The 23,074-nt window shown below is 34.5% G+C and overlaps 1 protein-coding gene across 2 annotated transcripts in view; it reads right to left on the reverse strand.

Annotated features, from left to right (window-relative positions):
- The window catches only part of LOC148237272 (uncharacterized), a 48,521-nt gene that overhangs the window by 2,411 nt on the left and 23,036 nt on the right, over positions 1-23,074 (reverse strand). The window contains exons 3-16 of one of the 2 annotated variants that reach the window (XM_088203447.1): positions 13,034-13,538; positions 12,888-12,961; positions 12,578-12,820; positions 10,469-10,602; positions 10,245-10,401; positions 10,002-10,174; positions 6,953-9,929; positions 4,545-5,056; positions 2,518-4,484; positions 2,189-2,349; positions 1,878-1,943; positions 1,478-1,663; positions 1,290-1,407; positions 1,116-1,211 (exon numbers count right to left, since the gene is read on the reverse strand). In XM_088203447.1, the coding sequence (XP_088059573.1) occupies positions 1,116-1,211; positions 1,290-1,407; positions 1,478-1,663; positions 1,878-1,943; positions 2,189-2,349; positions 2,518-4,484; positions 4,545-5,056; positions 6,953-9,929; positions 10,002-10,174; positions 10,245-10,401; positions 10,469-10,602; positions 12,578-12,820; positions 12,888-12,961; positions 13,034-13,538 (7,369 nt within the window). The remainder of the gene's footprint in view (positions 1-1,115; positions 1,212-1,289; positions 1,408-1,477; positions 1,664-1,877; positions 1,944-2,188; positions 2,350-2,517; positions 4,485-4,544; positions 5,057-6,952; positions 9,930-10,001; positions 10,175-10,244; positions 10,402-10,468; positions 10,603-12,577; positions 12,821-12,887; positions 12,962-13,033; positions 13,539-23,074) is intronic. The other variant, XM_088203455.1, reaches the window with a different exon arrangement.

Here is a 23,074-nt window from a genome sequence, read left to right on the forward strand (position 1 = left end):
ATTAGTATTAATGAATCATATGATATGACACTTTATATCCAACATTCAAATTTTAGTGCATTTAAAATAATATGTAATCTTTCTAAACATAGCTATTTTTTTATTTCAAAATTTAAATGCAAAACCCATGTAAATATAATAATTTATTCAATACGATTGTTGCACAGAGCAATCTGCTGAATTAAAAAAACAATTAGAAAAATGTCAAGCACCATATTATAAAATTAGAGAAGAAATGCAGACAGAAGACAATAAAGAAAATTATCCTGTTATTAATGAAAGTGGTGATGAAATTAAGGTATTAAAAAGGTCTCGATGGAACGTGATATTAGATGACACTGATGGTAATTAAATGCATAATTACACAATTCAAGATGTTTAACTTTTTTATTTCCACCATTGTTTGTTTTTAATATAATAAATAGGTTTTTATTAATATCCTAAAAATAAAACATACTGCAGAAAAAGTTTGATAATTTATATTTACTTTTTATTATTTATTCATTGTAGGCTTACGCATTTTAAAAAAATAACTCAAAAAACTGTTGCGTTTGACTCCCCTGGCACTTGCAAAATCAAGGACATTCTTCGCGCGCGTGTCGCAATAAGAACATAGGGCACATGCTCTTGTTTACAAACTAAATACAAGGTCATTTAATACATAAAAATGTTTTTTTTTTTATTTGCTGATGGCATTAAATTCACAAAATAGTTGAAAGAACCTAACCTCAAATTTTCTATGGGCGCCTAGTCCCCTATAACGTAGTATTTCTATAACGAAGTCACAATCTCTACGCTATAGGGAAGTGACTATTTATCTGTATTTTAACTTAAAGGACGGTCGCTCTTTTCTCTTACTCACTCTCGTCAGTTAGCATGCGAGCGAGCGAAAATGAAAACATTTCACCGTAAGCGCCTGCACGGCACTCCAAATATTACCCAATAAAAAATATATAAATGTAATACATTTTAACAATGTTATCATGAAACATAGAAAAGCACTGAATTGTAAAGAAAAATAATTAACTTCAGAAAAATTTTAGAATTCGATGTAATTTGCTAACACCTGAATTTAGTCACAGAAGAAAATCATAAGATACAGTAAAAAAAATTACCTGACGGTGGATAAAACACAATAGCATTATCGTTGCACATTTCATCGTATTTGACAAACTGAGGATCATCATCAATATTGCTATAGATTCGCCAATCTGCAAATTAACAATATAAATATTATTAAAAATAACTTCAAACAACGCATTCACAAATGGATATAGCACAATAATTACCGGGATAACGAGAGTTTGTAAAGTGCGGTGATTCGCCTTCGTTATCAGATACTTCTCGAGGATATTCATACACGCAATTGTGCTTCTGCTTTTTGAACGCTACCTTCTTTTTGATCTCCTATAAGAATATTTAAAATTAAAATAAACATACACACTAAATCTATTAGTAAAGATCGTGTTATACTGACACTCTGACTGGTTTCCGGACTCTTCAAAGCACTTTTTGCCGGAGTGGCCAAATTATTCCAGCTCGACGGTACGAATTCAACGTCCTCGTCACTGTCCGAGTCTTCTGATCCTTCGGAATCAGATTTCGCAGGTTCCTCTTTAATCACGTCGCAATCCATACTTCCGGAGAAATTGTTTTGGAATTTCTACAATTAAGTAAACACTTTCAGCACCGTATTGAGCGATCAAATATTCGTTTACGTGCTGATGATATGATATATTAAGCTGTACACATACAATAGAAGCATTTTATGACTTTTAATTTTTTTAATATTATGAAGACATGCAAATAGAAAGATGGCATAAATTTGAAGATCGTTTTAATAAGTGATTTTCCGTATTGATCGAATAATTACTCACCATCGTGGAATATGGTGACGGATACAGGGATGCTGACAGCGTTATCGGCTCGCCTGCTTCACCATTCTATAATGCGCCAACCCACAACCAGACAAAAGCACATACATATATTAAATGATTTACACAAAGCGACATGCAAATAAAGCGATTTCTGTATTTTTTTACTTGATCTACATTCTCAATTATACAATATATATGTATATAAGCATTTGCGAAAAGTAAAACATAAGTGATTCATAATAAGCATTATAACACTTATTATTCACAAATCGATTATTTACACAATAATAATACAATACAACCGATCAGACCTTCCACGTGAATTCGCCACTCGACGAAGAGTTAGCGTTGGATTCTTCACTAGCAGTGTCCCATTCCTTCAAACACTCGGGTGCTAAGTTGTTAATGTCTTCCATTTGTTTGTTATCAGAGTTGTAGGAGTGATTGTTAAATGACAAGTCACTGACCGGACCTTCAAAAAATAAACATTAGATTAATAAAAAATTTTACATTGACAAAATAAAGGTGAGACATAAATAAGGAGGAAAAACACTGACTTTTTAAGCCTCTTTCTTGTGTAACGTAAAGGAAGACTATTTGTGACAAATATTTAAAGATTAATCAAAAAACATTGACTCACCTGAGAATTGGATATTGCCGAGTCCCGTTGGAAATAAATTCGACACTTGCAATAGATCAGAATTATTGTTGCCGATACTCATTGAGTCTTGCGTTCTATACTGATTAGGATTTTCAAAGTAGTTCATCTCGGATGAACTGTCCGACTTGTTCTGCAACAGCTCCATATCGAGACCAGAATGACCAACGTACTCCGACAGCGCCGAACTTTCGCCATCGTAGTCGTTCACATTCGAATTAATCAAAATATTGCTAGATTCTTGCATTCGCATCTCCGCCGATTTACGAAACTCGTCATATGTTAATGAATCGGATTCATTCTGAACGTCGTTGCCGTTCTGCGCTTCCTGCTTTTTCGCATTCATATCTAAACGAAAGCCGTTACTATCCTGCTCGGCAATTTTATCGATCAATGAATGTAGAACTTTAGACGAATCATCATGGAGTATATCGCTCAGCTCTTTGCTAAAGTGCAATTTTTCAGAATTATTGAACTTCTTCTCTTCGTTCAAAAAATCGCAAGTCGCGTCCCTCAGCTTGCAATAGTCTTCGGAGCGCTGCTCAATGCTTACGTAGTTAATGATGGATAAATTATTACCGAACTGTTCATTCGAGTCGCCGTGTTCTTCGTCTTTCGGAGCCCCTTCTCCGAAATCAAAGCAACTGGTCTCTTCATCGATAGATGAATGAGCAGGCGCTATGTTATCCAAGAACTCAAACTGATCGTCGATTAAATTCTGAGCTGAATCGATAGAATCTTGCGACATATCGTACTGTTTATTTTCAACAGGAAGTGACTCATGATTGCCTAACGGAGTCGAAGTGGCGCCTATGCAAAAATCAGTAGAAGTCGTCTGCATTTCTGTCACTCGCGGCGTTTTCATTTGCCTGGGCACGTTTTCGTAATGACTTAATTCGTCTTCATCAATCGATTTGTTTAATTCTTTGACATCTTTACTAGTGTTGCAAGAATCGCTAGATGACGTTTTCAGCACCAGCATATTATTCTCTACTGTATTCACTTGATCAGAGATAGAAACTTCAGATATGTTTTCAATATTGCTTCCTGTATCGTTGACTGGAATCATTTTATTGATATGAAGCTGTGACTCTTCCAGATCATGCATATTTGCAACTGCAACAATACCTTCAATATCAATAAATCTTGAATTGATATCGTCGACATTCTCAGGATAATTCATGACCATCTCGACCGACGGTTGCTTGAACATATTTGATGCAGAAACTGCTCTTGAACAAGTTGCAGCTTCAAGGATCGGCAGCATCGCGTTCTTTGGTTCATCACACTCTATATTGGTAGGTGTATCAGATCTGAATTCATCTTCACATTTATCCGGACTTGCAGGAAAATCGTTAAACGAGCATATATCATCAAAGTTTTCCTCGACGTTGAAAAGAGTATCGTTTGAACACCAAGAATCCATACTAGGAGTCTTTGTATGTAAATTTTGCGATACTGATTTATCCGACGGTTTCAATTGACTATCCGAAACTATCGACGTGTTCATGTCGGACACGAACGAGGGTTGCGTTATCTTAGACACGTTTGAAATATCATCCGGTACATCGATAACTTTATTACAAACGTAAGTTCCATCGTCAGGAACGGGAACTCTGCCTTCAATTACGTACGTTTTTGATCCTGAGCTATTGTTCAATGAAACATTTTCTGATTGATCTGTATCAGAATTCACTGAAGTCGTACATTTTGGATCGATTGATCCAATTTTCGACGCATGTTTTAATGTCTTTGATATGTTTTTGAGTAAATTATCAACATTTTGCGATATTTCTTCATTAGATTTAGTATGCGAGTGTTCTTCGTACAGTGGTTCGGTGCTCGGTAGACTTGGCAACGGATAATCTGCGATATTGTCTTCTTTATGAACAAAATCATCATCGTTTTGGTCGTCCAAACAATTCAAACTATCAGTGCTGAGACTCAATCTACAACATAAAAACAATATAAAATACTTGTTGTATTATATAAAAATAAGTAATACTGACCTTCCATTCAACTTAATATTCTCATCGTCCAATGCCACAAATGTTTGATTAGATCCCTGCGAATCATCGTTTGGATCATCATTCATATACATTTTCACTTTCTCCTCATACTTCTTTAATTGCAATTCTTTATTGTCGATGATATCCATTTGAACTTCTAGAGGCAGTTCTTCTATTGGCACACTATTCTGCTGACCGAGAGATAAGCTATTAGACGTATCAGATCTCTCGAATTCGCCCACTCTAGCCATCTCTGAAAACTCTGACCAGCTCTCCTCCTGGATAGGACTTAGCGGAACTATTCCATACACATTATTATAATGAATAAGAACTTCATTTTGTGTGACTTGTGTTTCGACAGACGATTTTTCATCAATGGATTTTTTCTTAGGTTCGATCTTTGCCAATACTAATGTAGGCTGTTCGCTGCTCGTCGAACAAGAGGCAACATTTTCATAACATTCAGTTTCAGTCATTGGTGCAACATCCATGCTCATTCGTTGACTCATCATCTGAAATAAAAAATATTTTAAAACCATGCATTGTTATTATATTAACACATGGACGCCGGACGCTATAGACACACGTGTTCACGCAAAGACGGGACGAATTCGCAACTTTACAAAAAAAAAAACATAACTTCTTATCCAGTGTATATTTAAACACAAGATTTGGAAAACTTGTCAATCAATATCTTATCTAAATTTCTAATTTTACAAAAATTATATTTATTCAACTAGCAATCATCAGTGGTACTCAACAATTTACACTATATTTGATTTACGTTCCATACAGAAAAGACCCAATATTTATTATATAGATAGCAATTTGATTACGACAAACTATTAAACTATTCATCTCCTTGTGTTACGATTTAAAAAATGATTAACTTTTTCCTTTCTACGATTATTGTTTGTTTTTAATATAATTAATAGGTTTTTATTAATATCCTAAAAAAACATACTGCAGAAAAAATTAAAAAAATTATATTTATTTTTTAGGCTTACGCATTTTAAAAAAATAACTCAAAAAACTGTTGCGTTTGCACTCGTAAAATCAAAGACATTCTTATTTACAAACTAAATTCAAGGTCATTTTATACATAAAAATGGGGAAAACGTTTGATTTGCTGATTTCGTTAAATTCACAAAATACAGTTGAAAGAACTTAACCTCAAATTTTGTATGGGTGTCTAGTCCCCTATAACGAAGTCCCAATCTCTACGCTATAGGGGGGGGGTCGACGTACTAGAAAAAAATATACTTTTACACTAGTTTACTTTCGACTTGCTTAAATAATTTTCTGGAACAGTAATATATCTTACATATAATTGTCATAATTTTATGTAATCGTAATCATTACTGATGTAGTGAATTACATTTTTATTATACAGGTGTGTGACAAAATAATTGGACCATTCCAACATTTCACATTTGATATTTTGCAAGCAACTAATGAAGAAATAAAAAATGTTGTGCATTAAAAGATTTGAAACTCGTTAGTAGGCGATGATTTTTAACAAAAAAATAATAGCACGGCAAAATCAATACAGAATTACTCGGCAAAGCAAAAATATACAAGTTTTACCTTGACCAGGTAATTCACCTGATTTAAATCCAATAGAAAATTGTTGAGTAGTTCTTAAATCCATTGTATACAAGTGCTCAAATACTAATTCAGATTTTGAAAAAAAAACATTAAAAACGTTTTAAAAATAAAAATAAACTATTATATAATATAATAGCGAATATAGATAGTATACTTAGAAGATGTCTCTAAATAATAAAAGAGAAATGAAGTGCAAAAATAAATTGTTTGTGTAAAAATATTGATTTAACTTTTTTAAATTACGTATGTAGAAACTACGAAAATATGAAAAATAATGTCTGGTCCAATTATTTTGTCACATTCCTGTACATAGCATAAAACAAAAATTGGCGCCTTTTGAACTAGCCCTATTTTGGCTTCAAGTAACAAAAATTGAAATGTATCTAGCTTTTTATATTTAAATATTGTTTATAAAAAACAATAATTAGGTATAACTAGCTGAGGTACTTCATGACAGTGAGTGACAGTTAGTTAGGTACATTATTTATTTAAATAACTAATTAAAAAAAAATTAAGTTGCATAATATGAAAGACCATTTCATAAATTCCTTATGTCGTTTTTACAAAGACCAGAAATAATATTACACTTTATACTGCTCAATAAATGATAATGAAAAGTTGTACAAGTAAATCATGGAAATGTAGTACAAAATTTAATATTTTTTAACAATATTTATCAAATCCTAATAGTGACATATCTTAGCATTAAATATATCTATGTGGACGTGCTCCGACGTCAAGTAAAAGAGTCAAAGTCCCAGCGTACATGTGTTAAAGTTTAAAAATAAATTGATACATACCTGTGCTAAAGGAAGCTTCAATTCCAGTTCGGTTCTCAATGCCTTAACACTTTCAGGATCAATCACAATGTGTGAATCGGGCTTCTCTTCATACGAATCGCTATCATCGCCTTTATCGTTACTCAAATCCATCCTTTTATCATGTAAAAACCACCCTTCAGAAGGTACCTCCTCCAAAGTTTCACTCTCTTCAATATAAGGCGGTATATCATCATCTTCTTCAGATTTTAAATTATCATCAATGCTATCGTCTCTATATTCTTCAGATTCAGGATCTATATCTTGCGAAGAATACTCGATATTCAAATTGTTTTCGTTTTCCGCAATGGCTAGTTTCGACGTCAAATTGTTTAGCTCTCTCTGACGCAACATTTCATAGTTATAATCGAACTGTACAAGTGGATTCGCTAACGATTGTTTATTATTATCATCGTCGCTCGATACGCTTGGCACTGGTTCCGGCAAAGGCTCGCTATCCAAATGAGAGGATGACACGTTCACGTCCGGAAAGATACTATCGAAATTCTGGGGTGAAGTATTATCGAAGCTCGATCCGAGGAATCGGTCCCACGTTTCCAGAGAATAATCGATATGTTTATCGTCATCTAGAAGAGTGTTCATGGGAACGGCAGGACTGTTGAAAAAGTAAGCCGATGACACTTGGTAATTGTCTTGTTTGGGTATGGCGTCGCTTTCGTTCAGTTTAGTAGGCGTTCTATGAACATCGTTGAAGTTCGAAGAAAACATCAGAGCTTCTCCTTCTGGTATTTCACTGCAATCTCTGAAATTCGTTTTAAGGCCAGTGTAGAGATCGAGCGTGCAATCAGTGAAGGGCCCCAGTGATACAATTGAATCTTTATCGTTTGTTTTAAAGTTTATCACTGGTTTATTTTCAGCACTATCGTCTTCTATCTGTACGGACGAAGAAACAGACGGAATAGATTTTAACGAATCATCGATAGATTGAAAATTTACTTCTAGTTCATTTTGTACTTGAGGAACAGTTTCGTCCTTAATTAAAACAGTTTTTAAATCTTTCGAATCGGCACTTTCTAAACTTACATCAATATTTTTAACATGAGAATTGCTCTCATTTTGGCCATCGTTAATTTCTGGCGTACTTGTAACAAGATTCCATTGAGGTTCTGATTGTACTAAATCTACGGAAAAACTTTCACACGCGTTCGACACATCTGAATCTTTACTTTCATACAAATTTATACTAATTCCCTTCCGTTTTATTTCACTTCCTACGGGAATATTAACATGAGATAGAATCATTTCTTCAGGGAGGTTCATATACTTGGTAGTATCCCAAGAATCGTTAGGCCATTTTTCGATTGTTACCGTTTCTTGGATTCTTTCTGATATATTCGCATCCGTAGATTCTATCGATCTGATCTTATCGTCGCTCCCTAAAAAAGAGTCCAAAAATTTTTTAAAGTTTCGCAAATCGTTGATGAACACATTCTTGTTTTGCATCGACGACAAATCGCTCATACTCTTCGTAGGTCTGATACTTCTCAAAGTCATATTCCGCAAACTCTTCTTGAGTTTAATTAGATCGATGGGTCTGTTGAAGTTATCGTTTTTATTTGATAAAGAAAACGAGAAATTTCTCGGAAACGAGAGATATTCTTCAATCGGCAAACTAGAATCTTTGTGCGGAGAATCGTTTTTGAACCTTTTCCGTGCTCTATCGGCCGTCGATGGAACAAATTTACCATCGACTGACGTATACGACGTATCTTCGCTCTCAAAGTCCGTAAAATCCATATCTATATGAGTGAGAACCATAAAGTCCGTCACAGATTTCGATTTTAACTTAATCTTCTCTGTAATAGTACCCATTTCGACTCTCTTCTTCCACACTTCGTCTTCTGTTTCCGAACCTGAACTGTTCTGCCGTCTGAATTCTAACTTTTCATCGCTCGAAACCTTCGAATTAGAATCAGGTATGTAACTGGTGTCTTGCAAAGAGTCATAATCTTGCGTATTGATAATGCCTTTTGTTTGGAAAATAGGATGCACTTCTCTAGTTTCATCTAAATTATTCTCTATTTTAGCTAATCTGAAGTCTAACGTAGGATAAAAGTCTTGTTCACTACTGTTTTTAATTGTATTTAATTCAGGTACATTTTGCGATTCATTGTTTTGGCTAAACGAGTTGGCGTCTTCGTCCATGGAAGCGTCGAATACTGAATCCTTATTGTCGGTCGGCAACAGTTCGCTGCTGTCGGCGTGCACTTCGGTCTCGTAATCCGAATCGTCCTTCCTAATGTTATACAGAGTGTCTATGGATTTGTCTTTTTTAGAAGAGACGGTGTGATTCGAAATCTCCCTGGAAGGACTAGTTTGGTGACTGGATTCCGAACTGGACGTTTTCTCTGAACTGAGCATGTTATCTAAATCACTAATAACATCACTGACTGTCTTTATGTAGGACATGTCTTCTTGGGACGTCACCGGCAAATCTTGCAGCCACGGGGCCACCTCGCAACTACTTAACTTATTATTTAATGGACCTTTTGACGCCTCGCCAAAACACTTATACGAGGCCTGTTCGCACTCCATAACGCTCCTCTCTTGGATGGACTCTAGTGATCCGTGCAAGTTTGTCAGACTGTCCGATTTCGTCTTTTCGGAAAAATCGTCCATCAAAACTTCAGTGGAGCCTTCGGATTCAGCCGGACATATAGAATCACCGTCAAACTTGACCATATTATCTTCCTCCGGGTCGACGGTAGCTAAATAATCCTTTAATTCTGAAGTCATTCCGTTATCGATCTTTGGAATACTATTAGGCTTCAGCGTTTGCCATCGCTCTTCGAAACTCGACATCAAAGGATCACTGTCTTCTTTAACATCAATCGATCCAAAATAATTGGAGTAGATGTAATTCAGCAACGATAACGCGTGAACAGCTGTGGTTCTGTCTGACGGATTTTCTTGCCAACAAGACTGCATCACTTGATATCTACAATAACATTTCCATTATAAAAAACATTCTAAATAAATTAAATTAAAAAGTATAAATACAAACACTTACAAATACAATACATAATCATTACTAATAATGGGCTGCTGCAGTCTTACACCGTTCCTGACTAAAACGGACGATATAACTTGTTCGTCACTGAATTGATCATACGGCAAAGCACCCCAAGAACACGATTCCCATAGTAGCACTCCAAACGACCATATGTTACCTTCTTTTGTAAACTAAAACAATATTGATTATTTAAAACAATATTTTACAACTGAGACTCGAGTCTTTAAGATCGAAACTTACTTTTTTAGACCAACATTCCGGTGCCAACCACCGAATCGGCACTGATTTATCAAACGCTTCGAAGTAATCTGACGGATGGTGATTCACAGCACCACCATAATCGCCCACCTTGACTGTTAAACTATCCGAAACCATACAACTATGACAAGCAATATCTCTAAAAAAATAAAAATCGATTATTATAATGTCAATCATTGAAAAAACATTTAGATCATTATACTTACGGGTGAATTATATTATGAGAATGCAAATAAGTAATGGCTGATGCTATATCACATTGGAATTTCAAAGGTATGCCTCTACCGTTATAGCTTTCAATCGATGATATATTAGATCTGAGGAACGTTTTTAAATCACCCTGAAATCAACGATTCATATATTAAACATATATTTAATTACGTATATATTACAATTAGCGCTTTCAATACCAGTATTCCAGACAAATTTTCAATACCCAATTACTGGCATTTAAGAATTATTAATTTAACCTATAGGGGTGTGACAAAATAATTGGACCACTCCATATTTTGCAAGCAACTAATGTAGGAAATAAATGTTGTGCGTTAAAATATTTGAAGCTCGTTAGTATGCGATGATTTGAAAAGTTGAGGATAAGATACAGTTACAGATTGAACAAAAGATACTACCTATATTCAGTGTGCACCAATTTGTAGTTCTGTCAAAACATTTGGATAAAATAATTGTTTTATTTTCTAATCACCCAAATCAAAATTGTTTGCAATTGGTAATTTATGTATTAATTTGATAGTATTTAATAATAATTTTAATTTTTTTTGTGTAAAACAGTATTTTTTATAAAATGGCTCAAACAAAAAGCATTTCTGTAAAGTATCGGGCACCCAAATAGCACATCCCCAATTTACCGTGTTATCGGGGGGTCTACCGTGTTATCGGGGGGTCATAAATGTGGACAAAAACATAAAACGACTCTTTGGACTGACAAAAAAATTGTTTCTACTGCATTGCGAAATGCAATAGAAACAATTTTGATTATGCGAGGTGGATAAGCAGTCCCGCAGTAAAAAAGCCACGACTAACAAACACGATGAAAAAAAACGTTTCGAATGGGCCAAGCAACACCGAGATTAGATTTCTAATGATTGGAAAAAAGTATGTCTTTAAATTATGTTTTAAACTGATTAATTTAAATTTGTTAATAATAATTTATTATTAAATTTGTTAATTGTTAATTTCACGCTATAAATGTTTACAGTATTTTTTTGTTTGTTTCTCGGATGAGACAATCATGCACACATTGACCGAACAATGCGATTATATGCATAGGCGACTTACAGGGAAGTACAGAGAAACATGTATAAAAAGGTAAGTGGTGTTATGGTCTGTTATTAGCGGCAGGGGTGCCAGTCCCCTTTATTTAGTTCTAGAAACAATGTATCAAAAGATATTTTTACCCATATTTTATTGACAAAAACTTAAAAACAATAACTTTATATTAAGATGGAGATCCCTGCTACACGGAAGTCAATATAAAAAACGAGTAATTACAATTTGGCCAGGTTTAAATGCAATAGAAAATTGTTGAGCAATTCTTAAATCCGTTGTATACAAGTGCTGAAATACTAAATTAGATATTTAAAAAAAATAATATTGAAAATGTGTGGTGTTTTTTATTAAAAATAAAAAAACTTTAATAGCGAATATAGAGTATGCATAGAAGAGTACTCTAAGTAATAAAAGAGGAAGGAAGTGTTACTAGATATGTTTTTTTTTTAATTAAAAATGTATGAAAATAAATTGTTTGTGTAAAAATATTGTTTTTATTTTTGTAAATTAAATAAAAGTATGTAGAGAAACTATAAAGATATGAAAAATAATGTTTGGTCCCATTATTTTGTCACACTCCTGTACTTTTCAAGCAGTACAAAAATTTTACAGGCAACTTTTTAATACTAAATTTTTCCTAGCTCTTATTGGATTCACGTCTAACACAATAATTCTATTTTCGACCTTTTCTAGTCAAATACCTTTATTCTATTGCCAATTTCAACTTTAATTAGTGTATTTTTCAATTACTTTAAAAAAATGCAATAGCTAAACAGCTGCGCGAAACTATTTTAGGATTAGGATTACTACAAATTGATAAGAATGTTGATGAAAGTGTGGAAACAAAAATTTGAAATCTTCTCTGGATTTTACAAACTGAGCTTCGCCCTTATTCCATATTATTAAATCAAATAAATATTAATTTCACTAACATTTAAAGTGGTTTGAATATATTACATTAAATACACATTACAATTGAAAATATATTCCGGTATTGCAAACCCAAATTAAAATATTACTATACTTACTAATGAACAATATTCAAATATCACAAGCCAAGGATCTTGTCCCAAATTATATCCAATCATTTTCAGGACATTCTTATTGCTAGTGTTCTTGTATATATTGCACTCGTCCAGAAACACGCATTTTTCTCCAACGCTAACGTTTTCATCCAAAATCTTAACAGCAACCTTCGGTAATTTCGGTGACGACGAAGATGACGCTGCTCGCAACTCATTTTTACCATCTTGAGTTTCAGCTTCTACAATCTGCAACACAAATACACGTTCAAAGTATGCAAACATAAAAGGTACATAAGGAGTAATTAGCACGTACCCGACCAAACCAACCACGTCCTATTTCTTGCAAATATTGCAGTTGATTGCGTGGATAATAATCCGTCGGATTTTCTGCAACATATGGTGTGCGTTAAAATATAATTGGGGATTCCGCATCGATTTTTATCAATTAAAAACACTTACCGAACCAATCGTGGTGCTCTTCCAATCTTCCCAGTCTCGCTTCCTCGATATGCCTCATCATCGGCGGTTCCAGAAAAGCAGACGGAACGTTCCTCGCAAACTGCGGCGGCTCCTCCGCATCCACGTTTTCGTTATTCACATTGTTATAATTTAAGTTTCTATTCTCGTATTCGCTGACTATGTAGTTTTCGGCATTGTTGTTGACAATGTTCTCCAACTCTTGTGGAGAGATGGGACCATTGTTGTTGCTCTCGAATGGCGGGTTGTTGTTTTCGACGTCTGGCGGTCCGAAAAACTGTATCTGGACAATCCTGTGGTGTTCGGGCGACAAATCTGGCACGCCGTGTGGCCTCGGATAGTTGTCCGGTGCGAGTGGACCGAATATGGTGAACTCCCTGTCGGCTATGGGGTTCACTATTCCAGTATCGACGGCTACGGCGGCTTGGCTCGACGAAGCAGTACCAACCATTTCAGGAAGGTCATTTCCGGCCGAATTTGAGAATTGCTGAAAAATTAAAAGGTGATTATTAATTTGGAAGTGTAGTTTTATGCAAATTTGTTTACGTGACACTCGGCTCAACGTACCAATCCTTCATTTCCACTCTGCTTGTAAAGAAAGAAAGAAATATAAATGATTAATGTGTCGAATTGGTATAAAATTACATAATATAATAATTATTAAGACATTAAAATGCATATATGAGGGCATAGTTAAGTCATCGTCTTTCAAATAAAGTAATCACAGAGTGACATCAACAATAGCCCGCTACCACTTTTGGTCGTAAACACATGTTGGGTTCGAATATTAGATGAACCCCTTCTATATCGCTTTAGAGAAGTCTGATTTAGTAATTATTATGCAGTGGAACCTCTACTTACGATTATTTTTAGACACAAGCAAAATTTTTTTAAATTTGTCTAGACATAAGAGGAAAAAACCATATTACATTACTTGAAAAAACACCATCATTAAGTTAAATGTAGTGTATTTACCACTTTAATTTTCCTCATTGAAATGGATATATGGCATTTCAATTCATTTCAATGGAGAAAATTTATTTAATATTAAAAAAAATATTTCATTAAATGACATGCATTTTTCTGGACAAGCCCCTGCTTAGAATCCACGTTAAAAGCAATAAAATCAGCAGCGGAAACGCTCCATTATCGAAGTTAATAACAATACTACGACTTAATAAGTAAGAATCGAATGAAGCATATCTAAACCAAATTTTGACCAATTAGAGAGCGCAAAAAACAATTATCCCTTCTCAGAAGTCAAAAATCCACGTCAAAAGCAATAAAATCGTGCCGTCGCAGTGGTCATATTATGTCAAATTTTAATTTAATAGGAAAAAATTATAATATCGACAATGCTATAAGTGATCATAATATGTTGCTTATAAAATGTCTAAATAATATGAAAAAAATATCAAACAATCGTGAACTAATTAAAGAGATATTAAAAATTGGCTATAGACAACTACAAAATATAATAAATACTTTCAATTTTAAATTATTGGAAAATGTCAATGAGACTTGAATAATTTTATAAATAAAATTAAAACTGCTAGATAAAAAACCTTGACAAAAAGTTAAGATAATAAAATTATAGGCAACGTTTCATGGTTTGTTGAGCATCTAAATAACTTGATTAAAAATATAAATATTTGTTATCTCAAATAGAAGCTAGAACCTAGTATTATCATAACCCAGAAAAATCTAGCTACAATAGAGACGCTGTAACTGCTTATCGGAAAAAATAAAAGTGGATTACTATAATAAAATGTTTAATGATGCTAATAATACCCAATTTAAAATATGGAAAAATATTAAAAATACTCCAGAAAATAAAAATGAGAAAAAAGTTATTCTAAATAATAATGGAAATTTACAGATAAAAAAAGAAATGAACATTTCAATTTATATCAATGGGAAAAATTAATTTAACATACGAGTAATTTGAGTTACGAGCTCCGTCACGAAATGAATTAAACTAGTAAGTCAAGGCACCACTGTATTTATTAAATTTATTTATCTGGAGTTCCTTTTAATTATCATTTCAATTCACGATACTTTATCCTGGACATGTTTCTCACAGGGGTGAATCTGGGAATTCAAATTTTGTCAATCCGATCTCGCGCAGAGGATACACGTTCGCAGCGACAGCCAAGATTACGATCTGTGCATAATGAGGAGATCCCCATCGCCGCTTAGCATTCACGGCGAGTGACAAACATTTCCTTCCGAGCTACTCGAATGGACCAAGAAATGTATGAATGAGAAGATTCCAAAAGTAACGGGGATACTACTTATAATAATAATACAATGTACGCAGATACACACATGCGAGAAGATCGATCGAGTTCAACATCCCGACGCGCGCGCACATTTTGCGCACAACTGCTGCATATTTGAAAACAGTTGCTCAACATTTTCGAGCTGAGTGCTGCTTCATTAAAAAGTCAAAAAATGGCCCCGGCGGACAAATTCTAAACCTTAAGGCTAGACCCTGAAAGTCTAGGGACCTTTTCGTTCGTTGGGAAAATCTAGTTAGAGATCGAGAGGTCACGCATGTATATGTGGTTTTTATTTTGTTGTGTTTCTGCGACTGTTTCCAAGCCTATATACCAGGGATAAGCTAACTGCGTCTCGCAAACCGCACGCGATAATAAAACAATATTTTTATCTAACAAAGATTTTGTCTATCTATTTATTTATGTTTCATTATATAAAAAATATGTTCATGTAGATATCAGTATAACCTTTTAGAAATATTGCGCTGCACGGTCAAATAAACAATTATGTTTTTTTTTAATAAAGTTAAAAAGCCGTTTATGAATATTAAAAGTATATGACCAGATTGACCTGAAGATTTTCTTTGAGTAAAATGTTTAGCGATCACCCTGAATCGTAGGGTTTTCAGACCGATTAACCAGATTTTCGGTATTATTTTAAAAAACCGAAGATCTACTTTTTATGATTATTTTAAAATTAAATAATTTTTTTTATAAATAAATTACTAAGCGAAGTGACAGCGATAAGATTCTTTGACTTAACTCATAAAAAAGATTCCTTAATTATAGAAATGCATAAAAGTATATGTATAATCTATTATGACTGTTCCAAAAGTGAAAGACGTTTCTTAGGAATCGTTTCAACTACAAAAATATTTTAAATTATTTGAATATACTAAACAGTGTAGTATAATATAAAATTCGAAAAAATATACGATTCTTTATTAGCAATTAAATCAACGTCAACTGCGGAAAACGAATATTCGAAGTTCGATGGATCTTAACCGTTTGTATGCCACAGACGCTGTAGGAAGCTTTATCGAGTCGCGACCGTATTGCCACGAACTTCCTAGGAAACTCTCGAAAAAATTCGCATTTATACTTTGAAATGATATTACAATACTTTGTGCATATAGAGTCATATATGGAGAAACGTTTAAATTATTACCACTCTATAACATTCATAAAATGACGAAAATTAAATGTGCCTTTGTAATTTTTAATAACAATGGCTGGCATTACGGTCGTATATTACGCCAATATACTATGGCACATAAAGGGTTAATAAACTTTATGCATTAGCCCTTAAAAAAAACTTGTTTTCAAATAAATAAATACATATCATTATAATTTAAATGTCGTTTAATATTCATGATATTTTTTGTATTATAATATTTTTAATATATTTCCTACAAATTTTGGCATGTATAAAATAATAATCCATTTGCATTTTTCTTGTCAATAAATTTGTTTTCTTGTCAATAAATTTTTCTTGTCAGTAAATTTGACGCCGCCTGACCACAATCTGCACCAAACGGTCACTTTTTGGGCATGTAATGGTCTCTCGTTAACCACATGAATATTTTGATGATTAATTGAAATCGAATTAATTTGTGCATATATGGTATAAAAATATATAATAAAGAGTATAGAGAATATCACATTGAGATTTCACGACGCAGAGTCACGGTACAAACGATCCATCTTAATATCAACGAATTGCACACATTTGTATGGCTAGAAAATCAAATTATTAGTCATCTAAATATGTGTTATTACCCTTGATGTTGTTTTATAAATTTGAGGGTGAAATACGCAAAATTTAACGGCTAAACTCAGCTTTCTATTTTTTATGGTAAACTGCAATTATTAAAATTAAAAGCATAAAATATTTTACACCGACTCAAAAGTCTACCTACTCCTGGCCTATACCAACGTAGAACTACTAGCTATGCGCAACATAGAATATTTAAGCCATAGTATAGTGGCCATACTGAGATTCGATCCACGTAGTGACCCCTCGTAACGCGCGAGAAATATGGCGGATCTGACACGTTCGTTATTCGCAAAATAATTTATGAGAATTCATAGTGCAAGACAAATAATAAAACTGATTAAGGAATGACTCAACAGGTAGGCAGCCGAACGTCAGGTATATTGTTAATTAATCGGTTGCATGTGAGAAGCGTGACTGTAAATTCTTGGAATCGCTCTGCGCAATAGTTAATAATCGAAGTGCTTACTTTAAAAGTCAATATTTAATTTAAATTTCAAAACTGATCTCCAAATTAGTGAAACTGGGGAATTTGTAGGGAGGTGTTGTACTTTCTATAACCTCATATTCCCGAGTTAAACACCAGAGGCCTTTAACCTAAATGAGATGATTTTCTCATTGGGAATATCTAATAAATAATATTTTATTCCATTAAAAACGTTAATATGATTTGCTCATTAATGGTTTCAACCCAGTCATTAAGATGGAGAGGTTGGACAGCAACATATTAAAACATACATATGCAGCATATAAAAATAAAATATTTTTAAATTTCCACAACCAAGTGCATTATTTAAATAAATAGCAAATGTCTCGAAGCTGAAAATTTACTGTCCCCCCACAATCACATTATTGGTCATTGCGAACGATGAACCCCACCGTTGCTGCAACATGCTCAAGATTTACGCTAGAGGCAATGTGATTATTTTAGTATATTTAACTTGTTTAGTATTTAATTTGGAAATGCAAAAAGTTTCTGTGTAATAAAAAGGTACACGCCTGCAGATCGATGTACGCCCTAAAACTGTGTCGAAACGCTTAGCATTTGCATAATTTGCAGCTGAAACGGGCGTGTTACGTCCGGCTGGGTCGCACCCAGAATACACACCCTTAACAAAATAAAAATAAAAGACAGGGTGATGACCTCACCGCCGAGGAATAAAAATGTTGTAAAAACGCAAATATACGTTCGGTTTCGAGCGACTACTAAAATTTTACAATCCCACATTGACCCAAATGGCGAATAAGATATAATTAGTTAGAGAAAATGTATCTCTGACTCCATTCTCTTGAAGAGAAAAGGGAATACATAAGAGGGGAAAAAATCCAGTTATTTAAACCCACATCGTTGAAATAATATGCATACACTAAGATTAATCAAATAATTGACACAGGCGATGCTTTACTGCGTTTCTTGATATTTTTAACTTTTGAGCTATTTTTAAATCACTGATCAAGCCCCGTGTCTATCAGAAACAAACTCACGTGGGTCGTTGGATCATTTCCATTGATTCAGAGAATTAAAGAATAATCGTTAAATGATTAAGCAACCATTATATCTTAACTTAATCAATGTTTTCCTCAATTGTGAAAAAACTGTAGTAAGAATCTACCTTCTTAAAATACCTATTGTCGTCTCTGCGGCATTACGGTGAAACGATCGAGTATTTTTATCATTCTCCAAACAAGAGGAAAGAAGAAACAAGGCGGCCTTGGGGAGCTACGCCCGCGAGGATGACACACAGTCCCATATGTCTTGTCTGCCACTTGCACACACCAGCAGACGCACTCGAATAACCGGCTTCTCTGAGCAGCCGGCGTACGCAACGCGTGTATTTCATTCAGTTCTGAAAAACAGGACTTGGCAGGGAAACAGTGATTCATCGCGGTTGACAGGTGTTGGCTCAGGTGCTGCTGTGCAGGAAAGCGCAGAATCGAGGGGCAGATCAATCGAGCGCGACAGTTTCCCAATGGAGCATTGTTAGCTATTCGGCACTGCAACACCACAATCGGCGTTAGGTCACTGCGAATGATTACGATGACATCATTCGCGGGCGGCGCCCGAGGCGATTCGACGAAGAGCAAAAAGTTCCAGCGATCAGATGGACAATCTATCTATGTTATAATGAATGTGTTTTTTTTTTAGTGAAATCATATCCGAATAGATTTTCACCGGTAGATACATATTTTCTACTAGTGAAATTATATGCTGCTCTAAAATGTCTATGAAATTCAATTTGAGTTGTGAAACGCTATTTGCTGTTCAAGCCAGGGCTGTGGAATCTCAGTCAAAGTAGTAAAAAATCTACCCACTTCGACCACTTTTTATAATTTTCTTTAACACGTTGAATGCGCTAAGAGCGTTTATTTTACGCGCTTAAATAATCAATTCTGATTGAAGAGCTTCCATAAATGCCGACTTATTTAAAGCAATTATTTCTATTAAGATCCAATTCAGTTTAAATCATAGATGAAACAGATTAAATTTATGTTTATTATTATTTAAGATTAGATTTTGTCAACCTAACCTTATTTATAATTATTTTAATGTATCGTTTTATTTAATATAATTTCGTGAGTCTAACCCTTTTGGGTGTTACTTCGCAGCCAGTAAGACGCGGGTGAAAAAAAGTGAGAATTTTATTAATTATATTACATATTGCGACGACTATGCATGGCGAGATGTTTTCTCCGAACAGTGGTGGAGAAGCTGGCGCAGGGGTATTGTCCGTGGAAGATCCTTAAGAATTCTGGTTGGTGTGGCAACGAAGGTATTGCGGAGGAGGTGCGAGCGTCCATGATAGTATATACAAGAAAACCCCGATAATTGAAAAGATGGCGTAAATTATGATCCCGTTTGTACAAAATACTGACTACAAGTCGAAATTCGTAATTCATAAGTGGTTTTAGCTCCGATGCTAGTTTATATGGAAAAGAAAGTCATGAATCTAAAACTATAAAACATCTTCAATTGAGACTTTTACTTGTCTTTCAATGGCATGTACGTACTGAACGTACTTTTATTAATAATTCCATTCAATATCAATGAATAAACTAGCCTTTGACAACTTCTTTCAGTAGTTTTACAATTATATCTAGCATATTTGTAGGTGCATATTTTTTTACTTTTGTACTGATATTATATATGTATGGGCTCATGCAGAGGTCATCGTTCGCTCATGGTTTTGCTCAGCAACAAACGCTTCATATATATGTGAGCTTCATCGAGACTTGGCAATTTATTGTGCAATGCATTCGATACTTGTATTAATATTAATTTCTCTCCGAGTGTTGTTTAAATTTGCATTAAACCATAATGATTCTCGTTTTTATTCATGCTGATTCTTTAAACTGAATCTTACAGTTTTTTCATGTGCAATTAATATCTTCGTTATCTACAATAAATATAAAACGGCCTTTAACCAGTTTTATTATAAAACGTTTATCTTAAAACCTAAATTGTGTATAATTTTTAAGCCTATATAAATGAGATAAGAACAATGAGTGCTGATCTGCGTCATAATTAATACCAATGAGATAAAAACACATTAGTTGTACTAAAAATACAAATTTTATTAAGAATCTGATCAGTCAAATAAAAATATTTTATTGTACACCATCTCACAAGCATCAGAACGCAAGGATCCGCCACTGCTCCAGATATTCTCGAAGCATTTTTAGAACCATTGAACAATTTCAATTAAGCTAAAATAAAAACTTGTGTGTGCGCCTGTACAAATATAATTTTCGGAAGTGAACTTCGTGGCAACCAGTAATTAAAGCATGGATTCGATTAAAGACTGTACATAGGCATTTGACCGCTCCTAATGTGATGCTAGATTTAACTATCTAGCGAATGCCGCTCTTAATTAAAAAGCAAATTCAAATCAGATTATCATACCGTTTGAAAATCTTGAGCTATCATAAAATCAGCACGGCAGTCTACAGTTTATGTATTTATAGTGCGAAGGACGAACAACGAGAGCTCAACAATTGCATCGAGAGTGACTCACACGAGACATATGCGTCGCTACTTTTTCCCCAGAGCACATTCCTTTCGCTCTCCGTCCATCGCTCGGTTATGTATACACATGTTTACCGCCAATTGGAATTAGAGTCAACTTGAGAGCCCCTGAAAGTCAAACAACCCCGACAAGTCACTTTATACAGGATGGTACGGATAATCATAAAGATACTTTAAATGCCGATACCTTGCAAATCATTTCCAAATATTTTTTTTCTGTTTATATTAAAAATCAATATAAACGGTTCATTGACAAAATGCCAATATTCCGTCTCTCCATTTCTAAACAGCAGCTCTTACTAAAATTATGATTATCTGTTAATTATCCTTATGTGCGGTTTTAATTATTTTTATCTTTAATTATATCGAGACCACCCGTGATGGTTGCGACATTAGTCGCAAGGACTTGCTAAAAGCTACATAACTAATTGATTGATATTGTCATTCTAAAAACGAAGAGTTTCTCGTCAGCTTTATAAAAATGATCACTTATGACTTCCATAGTGGTTTTAAGGTGCTTGCAAAAAATAACCGAAACAACCTGCATAATACGTTGGTCGGTGCTAAATACAATTTACTATTGGAAAGGAGATATAAATTTGAACACGGTCGTACTGAATCACTTTCACAAGTAATAAACTTCCGCTACTTCCAGTAGGAACTTCATCCCGAACTACAACTTCACTTCAGACTTAAATAAATAAGAGTTCAGCTGAAATCGCGCCAAACTTATCCGTGAAAACCCGCGAAAAGGGGCTACGTTGACACCTCTATATTAGCACATTCAGACCGCGAAGATTCGTTATCACGCGGAAACGCGTGAACGGTCCAACGTGTTCAACCCATTTTAGTAAGTGTCATATAGCTTAGCCACTGTACTCGATGATTTACTACAAACAGTTTCATAAATTATATATCCAACGACAATTATCTAACCACACAATTTATACTCTTTCGGTTTTTGGGCCTTCCTGTGCGTAAATAGGGTTGCTGAAAAATTGAATTCGGGGTGCGCCTGGGGCGGTCGATTTTACGGGCAAAATTTAGCGGCGACCTTCGCAGTGCCGTGCCCACGGGGGGCCCACGCTTTTCCGTGGGCACACACACAATAATATTATGTACGATTTGCACAGAACGAGCGTGAGCGGAAAGTTCTCGTTCGAAAATTGATAATAAAACACGAAATATTATACTACAGTAGACAGACGCCGAATAAGGACTCGCGTCGCCCAGTGTGAGAATCGCCGGCAATTAATTTAGGATATACGGCGTGGAAACGCCATTGTCGTGTTTTTGTGCAACTCACACACAAAAGCTCCGCGCATCATTTCCAACCTGCGTGGGAGTGTGTATTTTTTTAAACTTGCATTGTAAGACACAATGTCAACATAGAATGGATGCTGTCTGTTATAATTATCGCGTTTATTTCGAAGCAGAAGAAGTTCGTAGACCTTAATCCGTAATATTATTTTGACTCGAAGCATGATATGTGACATTTTGGCATCTCCTTAAGAAAATCCTTTGGCACTGTTTCACGCTCATCGCGAACTCTCCGCACATTTTGCTGTGACCGTTGCATTGTGCTCCAGTTGTGTGCATACATAAAGAACGCAACGGTTTTTTCACTCTCCTTGATTACTTTCTTGAAACGAAAATATGTTTCGCCTGCTTTTAGCATAATTGGACAAGACATACTTTTAATATACATAAGTGTATATAATATAACAAAGCAATCCACACATTTGGCAAGCAGAGATAAGAGTACAGCAATTTACCCACTAAAACTTAAACGCAATGCGACTTGGGAGCTAAAAAGTCAGACCCTTTTAGTACCAAGCGAAATTAGGCGGTGTATGTATGATAAGAATGCCGAGCATGTTTTTGGCAAATATAGATGATTTTATCAACATATTTAAAAAAAATATGTGAACCACTATTTATTATAG

This window comes from Plectrocnemia conspersa, unplaced genomic scaffold (genome assembly GCF_051122295.1).
Source record: "Plectrocnemia conspersa isolate PC_06_02 unplaced genomic scaffold, ASM5112229v1 ptg000002l, whole genome shotgun sequence".
In the NCBI taxonomy this organism is placed as follows: Eukaryota; Metazoa; Arthropoda; class Insecta; order Trichoptera; family Polycentropodidae; genus Plectrocnemia; species Plectrocnemia conspersa.